The sequence below is a fragment of the Convolutriloba macropyga genome, chromosome 15 (assembly GCF_964194025.1).
Source record: "Convolutriloba macropyga chromosome 15, txConMacr16.3, whole genome shotgun sequence".
NCBI lineage: Eukaryota > Metazoa > Xenacoelomorpha > Acoela > Convolutidae > Convolutriloba > Convolutriloba macropyga.
Window position 1 is genome coordinate 23,020,863 of NC_134482.1, and position 16,717 is coordinate 23,037,579.

General features: G+C 38.0%; 1 protein-coding gene across 3 annotated transcripts in view; it reads left to right on the forward strand.

Annotated features, from left to right (window-relative positions):
• Window positions 1-459: 459 nt before the first annotated feature.
• The window catches only part of LOC142354605 (uncharacterized), a 74,135-nt gene continuing 57,877 nt past the window's right edge, over window positions 460-16,717 (forward strand). The window contains exons 1-4 of one of the 3 annotated variants that reach the window (XM_075406934.1): window positions 460-584; window positions 2,152-2,368; window positions 3,232-3,460; window positions 5,985-6,148. In XM_075406934.1, the coding sequence (XP_075263049.1) occupies window positions 2,209-2,368; window positions 3,232-3,460; window positions 5,985-6,148 (553 nt within the window). In that variant the 5' untranslated portion in view covers window positions 460-584; window positions 2,152-2,208. Of the gene's footprint in view, window positions 585-2,140; window positions 2,369-3,231; window positions 3,461-5,984; window positions 6,149-16,717 lie in introns of those variants that run through there. The other 2 variants (XM_075406933.1, XM_075406935.1) reach the window with 2 other exon arrangements.

Sequence of the window (16,717 nt, forward strand, 5' to 3'; positions counted from 1 at the left end):
TTACATAGTAAATTTCTATGTAAAAAAATTGCACGTGCGTCTGGGGGGTGCAAATAATATGCGCCCACTAAGCTGGGGGGGCACAAACGGAAAAGATCCAAAAATTCCCATATTTATATTCACTATGTAATGGCATGCGCTCAGTAACAGGGCTGCATTGTCATGGGGGCACAAACAGAAGAATTGGGGGCGCCGCGTTACTGCAATGCTGCTCTAAAAAATTGGGGACTTTCCCATTATTTCTCATCCACTTGCCCCCCGCTACCCACGAAACAGTAAACCCTATTACAGTATATTTACTAAAATGGGGTTACGGGTGTACGTTCTACACCTAATAAACTGGGGGGGGGGTATAGTGGGAGTGACACAAATATTTTTGCCCTGTTCTCTGGGAATGGGAAGTGATCCATTTTGGGCTCTTCAAATGGAGCATCTTTCTCAATTTTTAAAAACCTATGCCATCAGGAGAAATTGAAAAAATGCTGGAACTTAACAACTAAGTGAAAGTATTTTCTTAGAAGCACGTGCGAAAACGTTTTAAAATTGCACAGATAGTAAAAAGATCTCTAAATACTTCTGTCCATGTACGGAAAAGATAGAAATCTATTTTTGTCCCTCTACCCCAGCCCTACAATTCCATCCACTGCCTCCACACACACACACACACACACACACACACACACACACACAACCACACACACATTCACTCATATATATATATATATATATATATATATATATATATATATATATATATATATATATACATACAGGGGATTTTCCGTTTATGCCCCCGTAGGTTATGCAACCCCCAGTAATAGATCGCGTGCCATTGAACGGGTAAATCACTATGAATAAATACGGCATGTATGTCGCGGGGGGGGGGGGGGTGCGATAAATATGCAGCCACTAAGATGGGGGGATGCAAACGGAAAAGATACCATACACACACATGCAAACACCCACCCACGCACGCACACACACACCCACGCGTTTACACTCAAACAAAATGCTTATCCAGGATGAGGTCCTCGATCCAATACAGGTATTGGCCAGTCCAACTCGGGTCGCGGACAAGAGGGCTCCAAACCGACCGCACCCAAAAGTAGGTATTGGACAGACCGAACAGACTTCGACCACCCTCGGTTAGAGCAAACAGACTTTGGGCACCATTTGTCAGACTGAACAGACTTTGTCCAGACCCTCGGCCTGACAAAACAGACTCTAGGCCAGACCATAGTCCATACCAATGTCCAGAACATTGACAAGACGGAACAGACCCAAGGCCAGACCACTGGCCAGACCCACGTAAACATGTAGCATCCCCCCCCAGCTTAGTGGTCAGATAACTTAGCCCCCCCCCCCAATAATGGTAACTAAGCCACAATGGGGGCTATAGTTTCATGGGGGACTATAATGGGAAAGACCCAAACTAATTTCTGAAATTCGCATCGGTCTTTAAATCGACAGTTTTTTTCGTGTCTTTCCCATTATAGCCCCCCCCCCCATGAAATTATAGCCCCCATTATGGTATATTAACCATGATTGGGGAAGGGGCTTCAGGTTTTCTGACCACTAAAGTGGGGGTGGGGGGGGCTATAATGGGAAAGACTCATAGTTTGATGAGGTAGTTTAATCATCTAGAAATAGATGTTGATTATCAATGATGGGTTGCTATTATAAAAAAAAAACGATCAATGCAGAACACGTTTATCTATTTTGCAGAGGACCTGCTTTATGGGCTGGACCTCTAGGCCATGAATACGGGTATCGCCCAGAAACTCACCCAAATGTGGGTACTGGCCAGACTAAACTCATCGAAATGTGGGCATTGGCTAGAACAAACAGACCGAAATATGGGATTTGGCCAGACCGAACAAACCAACAACTGTCGTTAACCAGTCGGAAAGCGTGAACCAATTTTTTTCCAAACCATTGAGTTGGGTCGCACCGGACTCTCCAGTCCACGACCCAAGTCGGTCTGGCCAATACTTGTCTTGGGTTGCGGATCTCATCCTGGGTAGGACATGTATACTCTATCTAAATACTCTAGATTAATGCACTATCGTTATAAAAAAATTAAATAGGGGTTATAATAAATGAAACTAGAGGAGGGCCAAAAGGGATAAATTCGTATCAGAACTGTTCAAGGTGCGGCTATATATAAAGCAAAATGACTGCTCGATTTGGACGGCAGTAGGAAACATAATGGCGACAGAGAAGTACAATAGAGGCAATTGCAACGACACCTGCTCGACTTCGAATGTGACAGAATTGTTTCTGCAGTTATGTCTGCCATTTCTGGGCCAGAGGATGGAACTAGACGAATTCAAAGTTACTGTCGATTCAATCCTGCAGCAGTTTTTAGGCATTTGTTTTTGTTTTAGAGTATTTGGCAAGTAGACACCGTTGGTTCTATGGATCTAATATGGCACCCCCACCCCCCCCCCTCCCCCAGTTAAAAAGTGTGTTTTCTATGACCCCCAGTTAAAAAGTGTGTTGTTATATAGCACGTTACTATGTAAAAATAATGCACTTGAGCCTGGGGGTCATAAAACATATATTCCCACTAAGCTGGGGGTGGGGCGAAATAGAATAGATCCCACAGCCGGTATAATTTTATTCGGAGGGCTATAATTAAAATAGATCCCTACAGCTGGAGTGCTACTCTACTGTGATTTTACGTAAATTGAGTTGTCAATAAAAACACAGACTCTCCTGATCTTTTTTTGTCTCGGTGAGCATTTAGCTCAGTGCGCATCGCTTTTATGCCCCCCCCACCCGTGCATTTGTTTTTTTTAAATATAGTAATATGCTATAAAGCAACACGTCATTTTTAAATGAGGGGCGTAAAAAACACTGTGGGGTGGGGGTTGGGTCAAAACAGAATATATCTGACTCTCCCAATAACATAGGGACTTAGAGATCCTTGTGACCTAGTGGCATAATAACATGTCTGTACTATTAGAGCCCAACTTCAAAAACTGGAGCCCCCAACCATTCAATGTTTTATTTTGTTTAATGGGCGTTGCTGTACGTTATATGACACAGGGTGTGCTTGGATTATTTGCAGATTTTTGACTATTTCCCATCATACTGAAATATAATGAGAAAGACCCAGACCCAAAAATATGCCAACAATAGTCCACGGACACTTGTGTCATAAGCTGAAATGCACACACGATAAAAACCAAACAGCGTAAACATGACAAAAAACAGATGCTACATCAGATCAGCTGGAGGTAGTGGACATCGGGGATTCCTGTTCGGATCTGAAGAGATACACTGAGAGTATAATGCAAGACATGGACTTCTGGAGTCATTCACTCGTCAAGACTAAGTTGGGAATTCTCAAGTCAAAGATCAAAAAAGTGGACTTCATTTATAACGACTTCCTGCCAGATGGGAGGCTGGATCCCACCCCAAGAGGTGCCCACAACAGAGAATCAATGGGTCAAAGGTAAGAACAGTACACTTAATACAAAAGTGTCAGTGTTATTCACGATGCGGACCTAACGCCAAGTCAATATCAGTACTTAGCATGTCTAATTGCAAGTCTAACTTCACTACTGATTCAAAGCTGTGATCAGGTCACCCTTTACACTTGTCAGTCTTGTGCACGTCTTGGACAACACATGGAAAATCTAAAAAACCTGCAAAACAGGTCCGGAAAACGCAAAAAATAGCTGACAAATTCTGCAAAATAGGTCCAGAAAACGCGCAAAACGACAGAAATTGCACAAATCGTAAATTTGCATAAAACAGCCATCACTTGTCAGACTTGGTCAAAAAGAAGTAAGTCTAAAAATCCTGCAAAACAGGTCGAGAAAACGCGAATAAAGCCTACAAATTGTCCTAAATGTGACCGGAAATTGCAAATAAGGGCCAAAGATTTGTCCAAAATACGTCGGTAGAACAAAAAAAGTTAAAAAGGTCCAAAAAACCTGAAAAACGTCCAACGAATCGTAAAAAAAATTGTCCCGAGAACTCCGAGAACGCAAAAAATAGCCGACAAATTGTCCAAATTATGCCTGCCCAGAAAACACAAAAAAGTCGTCGACAAAACGACTTAAATTGGTCGGGAAGTTGCCTAATATAGCCAGTAAAAGATTGAATCAACATATATTGTACGAAATCAAATACCAGTTGAAGCACGATTATTTAAATTTTAGTTTTATTTTTTCAAATTTCTAGCAATTCATTGGATAAACCGGATTCATCAGATTTTTGGCAATTCAAGACAACGGATAAACAGACAGGAAAAAAAAGGTATGCGACATGGAAATTTTTTTTGAAAAGTCAAGAGATTTTTAAGGAAATATTGCATTTTAGCACCAGAATTGCTCATCACTCAAACGAGTGCTTCGAATCAAGGAAGACATTTCGTGCATATAACTGAGTGGGTATATATCTCTTACGGCTCCTGTTTTTGTACAAAGCAAAGGATTATAGTACATCCCAAAATTTGTAAGTGCGTGGCATAACGAACACTGGAGGGCAAAACAGAACAGATCTAAAGTTTCGGTGTTTGGGAAGTTGTAAGGAAAATAGAAATCTGAGCCGATGAAATGACATCAATTAGACATATTCTAACCAGTTGCATTCAGCCAATTAACCTGACGGTATAGACTACATTCGACTTCTAATTTATCTCAGTAGTACACATTTCTTCATGCAAAATTCAAACTGTTTTGCAAGTTGGAGTGCCCGTTGCAACCCAGGTTTAGGTGCGCAACTCTAGAACGCTCTGATCAGACCTTTTGGGTCGCACACTGGTGGCTTGGTGCGACCCAAAATACATGGTCCGTGAAACGCTTGAGTCGCTCGATGGTCTGGACAATGGTCGCACTACGGTCTGATCAGAGGGCAAAGTCGCACTATAATCTGATCATAGTCGCGCAATAGTCTGGACAAGGGTTGGACTGCATGCTGATCAGAGGTCAAAGTCGTACTATAGTCTGATCATAGGTCGCACGAAAGTCTGGACAATGGTCGCACTACGGTCTGATCAGAGACCAAAGTCTGGACATAAGTTGCCCCTAAATTTGACCACAGAGCATTAACCGACCATATTTATTTGACTGCAGTTTTTTATCACTGTTTTTGATGACTCAAAATAAAAGGCACGGGCACTTCAAAATGACTTTTTGTTTATATTTTTATCAATTAGTTTTGTCCTAACTTTATTAAGATATACTAAATTATTCAATTTTAAGTTGAGTAGTATGTAGAATTGAGTTGAATAATTTAAAAAATTAACATCGGATTATAACATGTATTCAGGAATGGTCTGATCATAGGACAAAGATTGGAGCATGGTCTGATAAGAGGGAGCGTTGGTCGCACTAGAGTCGCACAAAATTTTGGGTCGCACTAGAGTCGCACAATTTCTTGGGTTGCACTACGGTCTGATCTGAGGGCTTTGGGTCGCACGATGGTCTGATAAGAGGTCAAGGTCTGGGAAATGGTATGATCAGGGCGGTCGGTCTAGAGTTGCGCACCTAAATCTGGGAATAACTACTTTGGTTGTACCTGTTGATGTTTTTTCTTCAACAGAACAGAATGAGAACAAATTTCTCAAGTTAATTTAGAAAAAAATATATCTTTAAATTCAGAAAAGAATCTTGCTCGACTCATCAAAAGACCGCGATTGGCCTCAATGTGCTATTAAGAGCTATCGGCTGGACCCATTTAAACTTTTAATAGTTTATAGCCAATATTGGCCCCACAAATAGACTTTTAAAGGTCAATATCTAGACTAGGGATTTGACATAGTTGGGGAGGGAGCAGAAACTTTCGTTGGTATTATCACTTTCAGCTATTTCGTTGGTATTATGTAAAGTGAATTAGTCCGATGGATGCTATAATTTTACCGAGAAAGTTGGGAACAAGAGGAACAGTCCCAAATTTTGTCACCTTGAAACGAATAGATAGAATTCAAATGATGACTATAGAAAACAAACACATTTTGCTCTAATCTTTAGTGAAGCTGAGCGTGAAAAGATTAACTACATTCCTGTTCCTCGGAGGTCAAAGCGATTGGAAGATTTCCTGGAGAAGTCAAACATGCGTTGTGTTGATGAGAGGGAATTGAAGGAGGGTGCAGATGAAACAAGCAATCAAAAAGAGCGAAAAAGTGACTGTGAAGGTATGATATACATTGTTTGACAGAAAAGGAAGGCGTCTATAATTGATATGTGTTTGAATCAGGCAAATTTATTATTTTGGCATTAAATTTTCGGTTTCAAACTTCTCAGAAAATTCTCATTACGTTTGGTTTGTTCTACAAAATAAACCATCGGCGTTTACGGTAACACTATAAGTGACACTGTTACACTAATAATTCATAAAGATTCCGTTGAATAAGAGTTTTTTTTATATTTTTACAACTCATTAATTTGACCAAATTAACATCGATCCTTAATCTACCATATTCTGTAAGGTTACATATAATTCCAACCTTGAAATAAATGCCCTTCCCATTTTTCATTATTTAGTTTGTCAATATTTTTGATATTTTTAACGCAACTAATTGAGACAATGCTTTTACTTTTCATCTCAAACAAGTACCATGTAAACGTTTGGTACAATTTCATCTCATCATAATAAATGAACCAGTTTTTCTGTTTGTGGTGTTCTTAATTGACAACGAAACCTTTGATGAAAACATATATCAATACAAGAGTTTTGGTTTTCGTTTTGTTTACTTTCTTTATTTTTTAAGCAACAACAGCTTTGTATTTTGAATTTTTGGAATTAGTTGTTACTGATCTTGTTTAAGATCTTTTTCATGGTCGTAAAAATATTTTAATCAATGTTATGTCTAATTGGCTTCCTACAGAGATTTAATTGAACCCATTTGATGCCTTTAGTTGATAGCTATTGGTGTTGAAGTTATTTCATTCCAGATGTATCCACGTGCTAAGTGACAACACATAGCACAAACAAACAAGTCTGTGTATGAAGCAACTATGACATCTTGCTAAAAAGGTTGATCTACGTGTGTTGACAAAACAATATGACTTTTTTTTGTACAAAGTCAGAAACCAGTCAGAGTTACATGTTCACAGTCGGAACTTTCATTTATGCCTTCTCAGAAAAGCATTTGGATATTTCAAAACTGTTGATAAGTCTAGTTTTAAACAAACAAACTAAACCGAAAAACCCAATTTTTAAAAATATCAAAGTAAAAACTCAAAATATTTCCATTTTTTAAAGAAAAAAAACTTCGGCGAATTCTTATCAATGAATCAGCTTTTAAGTTAAACAGCAGTTTGGTTTCAGGTACTCTTGATTGTGGACCTATGAGGACCTTAATACTGCAGATCAAAATACAAGTCAAAAAATGATGAAAAAACTGCCAAATTATATGTTCTCCGTAGCAACGAAGTCCCAAAACTCTTTTAATATGATTATGTCGCTATTATAGATTAGGGCGTTTATTAAGGCACTAAAAACCTTGCGTGTCAATATCAATGACATAGTTCGGATCTTCATTTAATACCTAACATACGGTGTCCTATACTTACTATACTTAAATATAATACTTAAATACCTAAACATATATGTTTATCGGTGTCAGCAGAGTAAAATAGTGATTTGATAAAAACAAGGTTGTGCCTCGAGCGATACAGACAATTCTGAAATATTGGTACCGACAGTTTTAATTTACCACTGCAACAAAAAAAAAATTGGTACAAACAAAAGTAGGCTCCTCATTCAATCGTTGAACACCAATCGTTCCATCAGAATTAATCATCGATTTGATCCTTAAAAATACCATGGCGCCTTCTTCCTAACTACATACCAATTTAAATTCGTTCTGTGTGCTTTAACACGTAAGGATTGTGTCAGAAGAAAATGGGTTGTCAATAGTAGTGAGATTCTGTTGAAAAATGGGCTGCTCAATATATGGCTGGGGCACATGATAAAAGAATGTGAGGAGTAAGACAGCTTCTTAAGATTTTTTAAACATTACTTCATAGAAAACACAATGCGGGATGCTAAAATACTGGTTTTGTAGAGATTTTGAAAATATTTTTTGAGCTCCAAAGTCGTGGAAAAAAAAATAAGTAAAACTGTAACCATCTTAATGAAGACGGGCCAAATAACCATGCCTCTGGAACGAAAAACACAGAATAAAAATGAAAAGTTACAAACAAAAACGTAGCGAAAGTGGTTTTGGCAATCGCTGTCTCGAACACGCACAATTTGTTTGAAAACTTGATTACCAGGTAGATTAGCTGTTTAGAAATGACGTCGGCTCTGGGTTCAATGTTAACATCGCAGAGCTTCCTGGAAAGAGCTCTGAAAACAATTCAATGGAGTGCCCAGCAACGTCTTGCACCTCAGAAGTTGCAGTTGTGAAAAAGTAGCCTTTCTCGGCAAAATCTAAAAGTTTTGCTGTTTTAGTTTTTCTGCCTCTGCAGCTGCTCTGCCTTCGATGGCGACCAATCAACTCTCAAAGCAAGCAGGCCAAGCAAATCCACTGCTGCAACTTCCCTCAAAAGCTGATTAGCTGTTTTCTATGGTACGAGTGTAAGCCCACCGGGTCTTTTGTTGTCTGTTCTGTAAAGATCAATTGTTCTTAGATCTGTGTGTATACGCACTGAAGCCAAGGATTGCTGAGTCAATTTTTTGAGGTTAACGTGGCGAGAGAACATCGTGGCGCCCTTGTTACACGAAAAACTGTGCCAGCCGTCTGACTCTACCACTTTACCACAAACTCAGAGGTTCCCAGACCCTGGTTCATATGCACAAGCCTATTGAACTTCTTAGTTGTTGATTGGAAAGTTTAAGATTACGGTTTTGCAGGGAATTGAATTTAAATAATCGGCAGAAAGATTGAAGCGGTTAAAACTTTTTAGTTCATATGAAGCAGGTTTGTAAATAAGGTAACTAATGAGTTTTTTGTAAACTCAGCTAAACTTTTTTTTATGTTGTTCAGTGTCAAGTGCCTCTTAAGACTGTCTTCTCAAACCAACTCCTTAAGCAGTGTTTTAAAATTGAATCAGTAAACCGAGGAAGTGAACTAGAGTACTGTGTGCGCCCAAAGCTGAAGTAAGAAACCGGTAAAAGCAAAGAATTGCGCGAATGAGACACCAAGCACACAACTTAAGGAGAGCAAGAGTGGCCGGAGATACGTATATTCGTCAACATATAAGTTTGTTACATGATTTCAAAATGATTTTCCCAATTATAATTGTTGCAAGAAAAAAGCGCTTTTTCTGAGAAAATAGACCAAATTCAGCAAAGTGAAACAGTATCAGGGAACATTGAAAACTTAATGCGCAGCTAGTTTATCAAAAAAAATCTGAAACTTCAAAACCCTCAATCTTTTCCGAGAAGTGAACTTCTCAGGTTATTTTCGATTCAGACTCCTAAGATTACAAGATTATTGTTTGCTGTAATCTTTATTCCGGGGCATATTTCTGAAAATTGGTTGACTTTCTTATTTTGTCAGAGCGTTAGACTGTTCTCCCAGGAAACACAACTTACTTTTTGCTAAATTAAGACTCAAGCTGAACTAACCACTGAAAAATTGCTGTAAATCCCTTGGTACAAAATTGTTGTAATCTGCCAGATTGAGTGAGAGAGGAAGAGAGCAAAAATTTAATTCTCAAAATGAAACATCAGTATTTAAGTTATCAAAAAAAAAAAACGATTATATATACATATATGTTCACAAAATTTTTTCACACACACTTTGGAAAGCTCTACAGGTATTACTTTGACAACAGATATAAAACAAGCCGGAATTATCAGGAGAAAATGATTCGAGCTTACAAATAAGATTTCTGCGCAAGACAGATATAGACAGAAAAAATTCTATGACTCCATGTAGTTAAAGGAAATCAGCTGGAATAATGACACGCTCAAAGTAAGTGTTATAGTTAGCATTATTGCAATGTTTAAGTTGAAGAAGTTTGTATGAGGAAGAACGACTCTTAAATTTTTTGGACGTCACTTTACTTCAAATCCAGACATCAGCATCCTTTTTTCTATCGAGAAGTCCGATAAAAAACTTGAGGTCCATTAGTTTCAGCTGCAATTGTCAGTAAATATTAATTCCACCGAATCGCATCAACAAACAAAAATCTGTTGCCAAAAATCCATCTAAAGCAACGCGCTTGGAATCTGTCAAGCTTTATCATCAAGGAAGTATCAGCGAGTCATATTTGACTTCCTTAAAACAAGATCGATAAAACATAGAGAAAGAGAATATAGTTGACACTGCTGTCTGTTTTGGACGGAATAGCACAAGTAGGACAATACAATGCTCGTCTAAAACACATAAATTTGGCATCAGCATGTTTTTTCCAATTTAAAATCTTGTCAATTATTATGCCAAGGTCTTTATACGAGTCAGCTGTTTCATTGACATTACCACACAGCAAAAGATTGGCTTAACAGAAAAGGTGAACAAAATCGCCTTTGATTTCAGGTTACTGAATATCATATCTATTTCAAGATTGAACTGCTGCAGTTGAGTTAGAAAATTACTAAAACTCAAGGTCTCAAACATTTTCAAATCACCCTCAAACGATTAGGGATACAGTCGACAAGAATACTAGGTAAATCATTTCTGAAATTAAGAGGTTACCGGGAAGAGAACGCTTCCAGCGAGAAGAAGTATAGATGCTCACAAAACACCAAATAGAATAACTTTTTGATAATGATCAATAAGGTACAAAAAAGTAGGCACAAAATCGAGTCAGCTCCTTAAAATTTTTTAAACATCACTTCATAAGAAACACAATGCGGGATGCTAAAATAGTGGTTTTGTAGAGATTTTGAAAATATTTTTTGAGATCCAAAGTCGTGGAAAAAAATAAGTAAAACTGTAACCATCCTAATGAAGACGGGCCAAATAACCATGCCTCTGGTACGACAAACACAGAATAAAAATGAAAAGTTACAAACAAAAACGTAGCGAAAGTGGTTTTGGCAATCGCTGTCTCGAACACGCACAATTTGTTTGAAAACTTGATTACCAGGTAGATTAGCTGTTTAGAAATGACGTCGGCTCTGGGTTCAATGTTAACATCGCAGAGCTTCCTGGAAAGAGCTCTGAAAACAATTCAATGGAGTGCCCAGCAACGTCTTGCACCTCAGAAGTTGCAGTTGTGAAAAAGTAGCCTTTTTCGGCAAAATCTAAAAGTTTTGCTGTTTTAGTTTTTCTGCCTCTGCAGCTGCTCTGCCTTCGATGGCGACCAATCAACTCTCAAAGCAAGCAGGCCAAGCAAATCCACTGCTGCAACTTCCCTCAAAAGCTGATTAGCTGTTTTCTATGGTACGAGTGTAAGCCAACCGGGTCTTTTGTTGTCTGTTCTGTAAAGATCAATTGTTTCTAGATCTGTGTGTATACGCACTGAAGCCCAGAATTGCTGAGTCATTTTTTTGAGGTTAACGTGGCGAGAGAATATCGTGGCGCCCTTGTTACACGAAAGACTGTGCCAGCCGTCTGACTCTACCACTTTACTACAAACTCAGAGGTTCCCAGACCCTGGTTCATAGGCACAAGCCTATTGAACTTCTTAGTTGTTGATTGGAAAATTTAAGATTACGGTTTTGCAGGGAATTACATTTAAATACTCGGCAAAAAATTTGAAGTGGTTAAAACTTTTGAGTTCAAATGAAGAAGGTTTGTAAATAAGGTAACTAATGAGTTTTTTGTAAACTCAACTCAATTTTTTTTATGTTGTTCAGTGTCAAGTGCCTCTTAAGACTGTCTTCTCAAACCAACTCCTTAAGCAGTGTTTTAAAATTGAGTCAACAAGCCGAAGAAGTGAACTAGAATACTGTGTGCGCCCAAAGCTGAAGTAAGAAACCGGTAAAAGCAAAGAATTGCGCGAATGAGACACCAAGCACACAACTTAATGAGAGCAAGAGTGGCCGGAGATACGTATATTCGTCAACATAAAAGTTTGTTACATGATTTCAAAATGATTTTCCCAATTATAATTGTTGCAAGAAAAAAGCGCTTTTTCTAAGAAAATAGACCAAATTCAGCAAAGTGAAACAGTATCAGGGAGCATTGAAAATTTAATGCGCAGCTAGTTTATCAAAAAAATCTGAAACTTCAAAACCCTCAATCTTTTCCGAGAAGTGAACTTCTCAGGTTATTTTCGATTCAGACTCCTAAGATTACAAGATTATTGTTTACTGTAATCTTTATTCCGGGGCATATTTCTGAAAATTGGTTGACTTTCTTATTTTGTCAGAGCGTTAGACTGTTCTCCCAGGAAACACAACTTACTTTTTGCTAAGTTAAGACTCAAGCTGAACTAACAACTGAAAAATTGCTGTAAATCCCATGGTACAAAATTGTTATCATCTGCCAGATTGAGTGAGAGAGGAAGAGAGCAAAAATTTAATTCTCAAAATGAAACATCAGTATTTAAGTTATCAAAAAAAAAAAACGATTATATATACATATATGTTCACAAAAAGTTTTTCACACACACTTTGGAAAGCTCTACAGGTATTACTTTGACAACAGATATAAAACAAGCCGGAATTATCAGGAGAAAATGATTCGAGCTTACAAATAAGATTTCTGCGCAAGACAGATATAGACAGAAAAAATTCTATGACTCCATGTAGTTAAAGGAAATCAGCTGGAATAATGACACGCTCAAAGTAAGTGTTATAGTTAGCATTATTGCAATGTTTAAGTTGAAAAAGGTTGTATGAGGAGGAACGACTCTTAAATTTTTTGGACGTCACTTCACTACAAATCCAGACATCAGCATCCTTCTTTCTATCGAGAAGTCCGATAAAAAGACTTGAGGTCCATTAGTTTCAGTTGAAAATGTCAGTAAAAATTTATTCCACCGAATCACATCAACAAACAAAAATCTGTTGCCGAGAATCCATCTAAAGCAACGCGCTTGGAATCTGTCGAGCTTTATCATCAAGGAAGTATCAGCGAGTCATATTTGACTTCCTTAAAACAAGATCGATAAAACATAGAGACAGAAAATATAGTTGACACTGCTGTCTGTTTTGGACGGAATAGCACAAGTAGGACAATACAATGCTCGTCTAAAACACATAAATTTGGCATCAGCATGTTTTTTCCAATTTAAAATCTTGTCAATTATTATGCCAAGGTCTTTATACGAGTCAGCTGTTTCATTGACATTACCACACAGCAAAAGATTGGCTTCACAGAAAAGGTGACCAAAATATCCTTTGATTTCAGGTTATTGAATATCATATCTATTTCAAGATTGCACTGCTGCAGTTGATTTAGATAATTACTAAAACTCAAGGTCTCAAACATATTCAAATCACCCTCAAACGATAAGGGATATAGTCGACAAAATTACTATGTAAATCATTTCTGAAATTAAGAGGTTACCGGGAAGAGAACGCTGCGGAACTCCAGCGAGAAGAAATATAGATACTCACAAAACACCAAATAGAATAACTTTTTGATAACGATCAATAAGTTACAAAAATTAGGTACAAATTCGAGTCATCACAACCAAATTTTTGTTGTTTCTGAAAAACAATAGTGTGAGGAACTTTGTCAAACGCTTTCTGGTAGTGCAGATAGACGGCATAAACAAAAGTATCTAAAATTTTCTGCGATTAAGATCTATATAATCTATCAGTTTGGTGACTGGTTTTTTCTGGATTGAAAACAAACATTTTTGGATGTGGAAAGTGTCTCAAAATTTCGATGATTTAGTTGAAAAAGAAGCCTTTCAAAAATAAGGAATATCTTTGCTATCAAACTAACTGGACGATAATTTTTAATGAAATTTTTTTGGCCTCTCTATAAAAAGGATGCACAAAAGCAATTTTCAATCGGAAACAATTGAAGAGTGAGTAAAATTGAATTAAAAAAGACAAAAAAGAGGCACCCATAAAGAGCAAAACATTTGCTAAGCAGCTGTCCGGATAAACCGTCGCATGACTTTCACCTCGATGTTTTCGCACTAGATATCAGTCCGTGTGTTTTCATTGAAGTGATAGAGTTTTGAAAACCTTCAAATAATAAAAAGCCAAGTTGAAACTAAAGTAGAAGACTCATAGTGCTTTTCACTGAAATTAGATGAGAAAAAGTATTGAAAGCGTTTACTTTTTGAGATTTTGACGAACAACAAACAGAATTGAGAATCGTGGGAGCGAGGTAATGAAAATCGCAAAGGCTGCTAAGAAGAGAGTTACAGTTTCTCTTGCAAACTAGCATTTTTGGATCCGTTGATATAACACACTCTATCAATTTCAATAGACTGTTGCAGGGAGACTCTAGTGGTTTTTATTTTCTGCAGATTACTCGGTTTAGGGTTCTTAACACAGCGGCGATAAGCTGTCTCTTGAATGTTAAAAGAGTGAACACTATGTGAAGAGTAGAAATGAGGAACACATAAACGCATCAATGAGGAACACATAAACGCATCAATGTTGAAATACTACCATTTGGATAAAAAGGCAGAAAAACTTAAAATTGTCAAAGGAAAAAGTCCTCTTACATTAATAACAAATGTTATTACTACGTAGACGTGCCAGAAAAGAGTTTTGAGCCCGATTTGAGCAATTTTTAGAACAGATACGATGTGAGTCTGATAAATGTGAGTTCCGAATACTGCCCTTATAATGTGTAGCTGATGAAGCTAGCAAAACAAATGATAGTCGGCGCATGTTTTAACAAACTCGGAATCAAAAGAATTAGTACCGGTCATTGTCTTTGTCCAAACCAGGCACTTGCAAATCACGCGGTACATCAAACTTTTTTCAAACAAAAAGGGAAGTGAAGAAATGCCCTTCTCTAACACTGGGTGAATATTGGCTGGTCCGCGGCCCTCCCAGCACTACGTCTTCATAAAGAATTTTGTATTGTTTAAGTAAATCAAAAAGCTTCGAAGCTGATTATTGTCCTTAGATATGATATGATATCAGCGTAGCTGTCCTTTTTTGGGCACAAAGAGCTTTGATGCCAGTTGAGTCAGCGCTTTTGAAGCCAATGGAAAATTTTCACTAATGCATGCAAAGACAGGCGGACAAAAGCTGCTTTCTCAACCTCAGTTGTTCGTTGTTCATATATAAACTTTTTAATAAATTCTTAGTACTTGTAGGCTACGCTACTGTTTCCAGGGCAACTTTTTGCCAGTGGGTTGAAAGTTTTCACATTCAAACAGGTTTTGACAAGTCTCAATTCTCAAAGTCTGTTGGCGTTGATATCTAATCTTGCATCATCAAAAGTTTTCGTTGATTTGAGAGCAAAGGTTTCCCTTTGCAACGGCTGATGATGAGTTTCGATTGCGACATCATGACAGACATCACTTAACAAGTTCGCAAAGGAAAAGCGAAGTTTATTATGTCTTATGTCTCTTGTGCGTGTATCCTTTCGGACATTGGATACATGTGCCACAGTGAAATTTTCACTGCATGCGCATAGTGATGGCATCTTTACTGGGTCCCAATCACAGGGAAGGGTAATGCCATCCAGAAATTCGCTTTTCGTTAGCTCAAAGTGAAATCGCTTCAAGGGCATAGCGTTCAACCAGCTTGATGCTACTTTTTCACTAGCTAACCCAAGTGAGAGAATCTCGTTCTCATTCAATTTGCTTTTCATTCTCGACTTTTTTGATTTGATAGCAAGCTTTTTCTCCTTTTTGATTTCTTGTATGAATTGTTGTCGTTTTAGTTCGGCTTCGAGATAGGGATAACGGGCTCGACAGTTGGACTGATCGTTCAAATTCCTTAAAGCGGTCTTCAGGTGTAAAGATGTTCAGTCCACCCTGCCTTATCGGCAACGAAAAGATATTCCTGTATTTTTCTTTGTGGGCGCAATTCTTTAATAGATTAGGTAATTGCTCATCGTTGATTGATGGCTCACATTCTCGTAAAAGATCTTCAATATTGGTTGTTGTACGTGCTTAGAAGGTGAATTTATGCTGAGCTGATTAAGTGAACGACTCATAAGCATTTTGAGGTGAAACATTGGCATGAGCGGTCACCTTTTTTATAACGATTTTTGCTGTTTGAGTGATCTTTCTACAAGCTTCTCTGCATTTTCAGAACATATTACACTACCAATTACTCAACAATTGTCAACTATTTCCACTTCATCGTGAGCCAAAACCTACTGTGATTTTTTAAAAAGATGTTCTTTGGTAATGATGTGCCATTTGGTAAGATGGTAACCAAAGCAGGAGCATGTTTTTTCAATGTTTTTCCTTTAACATAAAGAATTAGCTCAAGGTCTTAACTGCAGGTAAAACCTGCACCTTGATCAGTGAAGAACGCAATTGTTGGAGCTACTTGGTCATTTGAAACATGAAATGCTCTGCCAATAGGTGCCGGATAAAACTGATGTTTTCCTTTTTTCCCCCAGCTTACAGCGTGCATTTCATTTGCAGAGCCCCCCCACGTCGCACGTGCCATATTTTTACATGACGATTTATTATGTATCGGAACGTGCTCTGTATCTGGGGGGCACAAACGGAAAAGATCCGATAAAACAAATAGATAAATCTGTCCGCTGGAAATAATTGCGCTACGGCCAAAGATTAATCACATCCAGAGGGCGATGACACTAAGATGGGGGGAAACAATGGGAAAGACCCGCCTATTTTTTTTCCGGCTAACTGTGGAGTCATGTTGGGTCCCTTCCTCCGACGAACATGGCTATAAAGTGCCACGCTAAAAAGTACCATGTGGATGTTAACTGCTGTAGCGGATTCGTGTATTTGCGTATTAA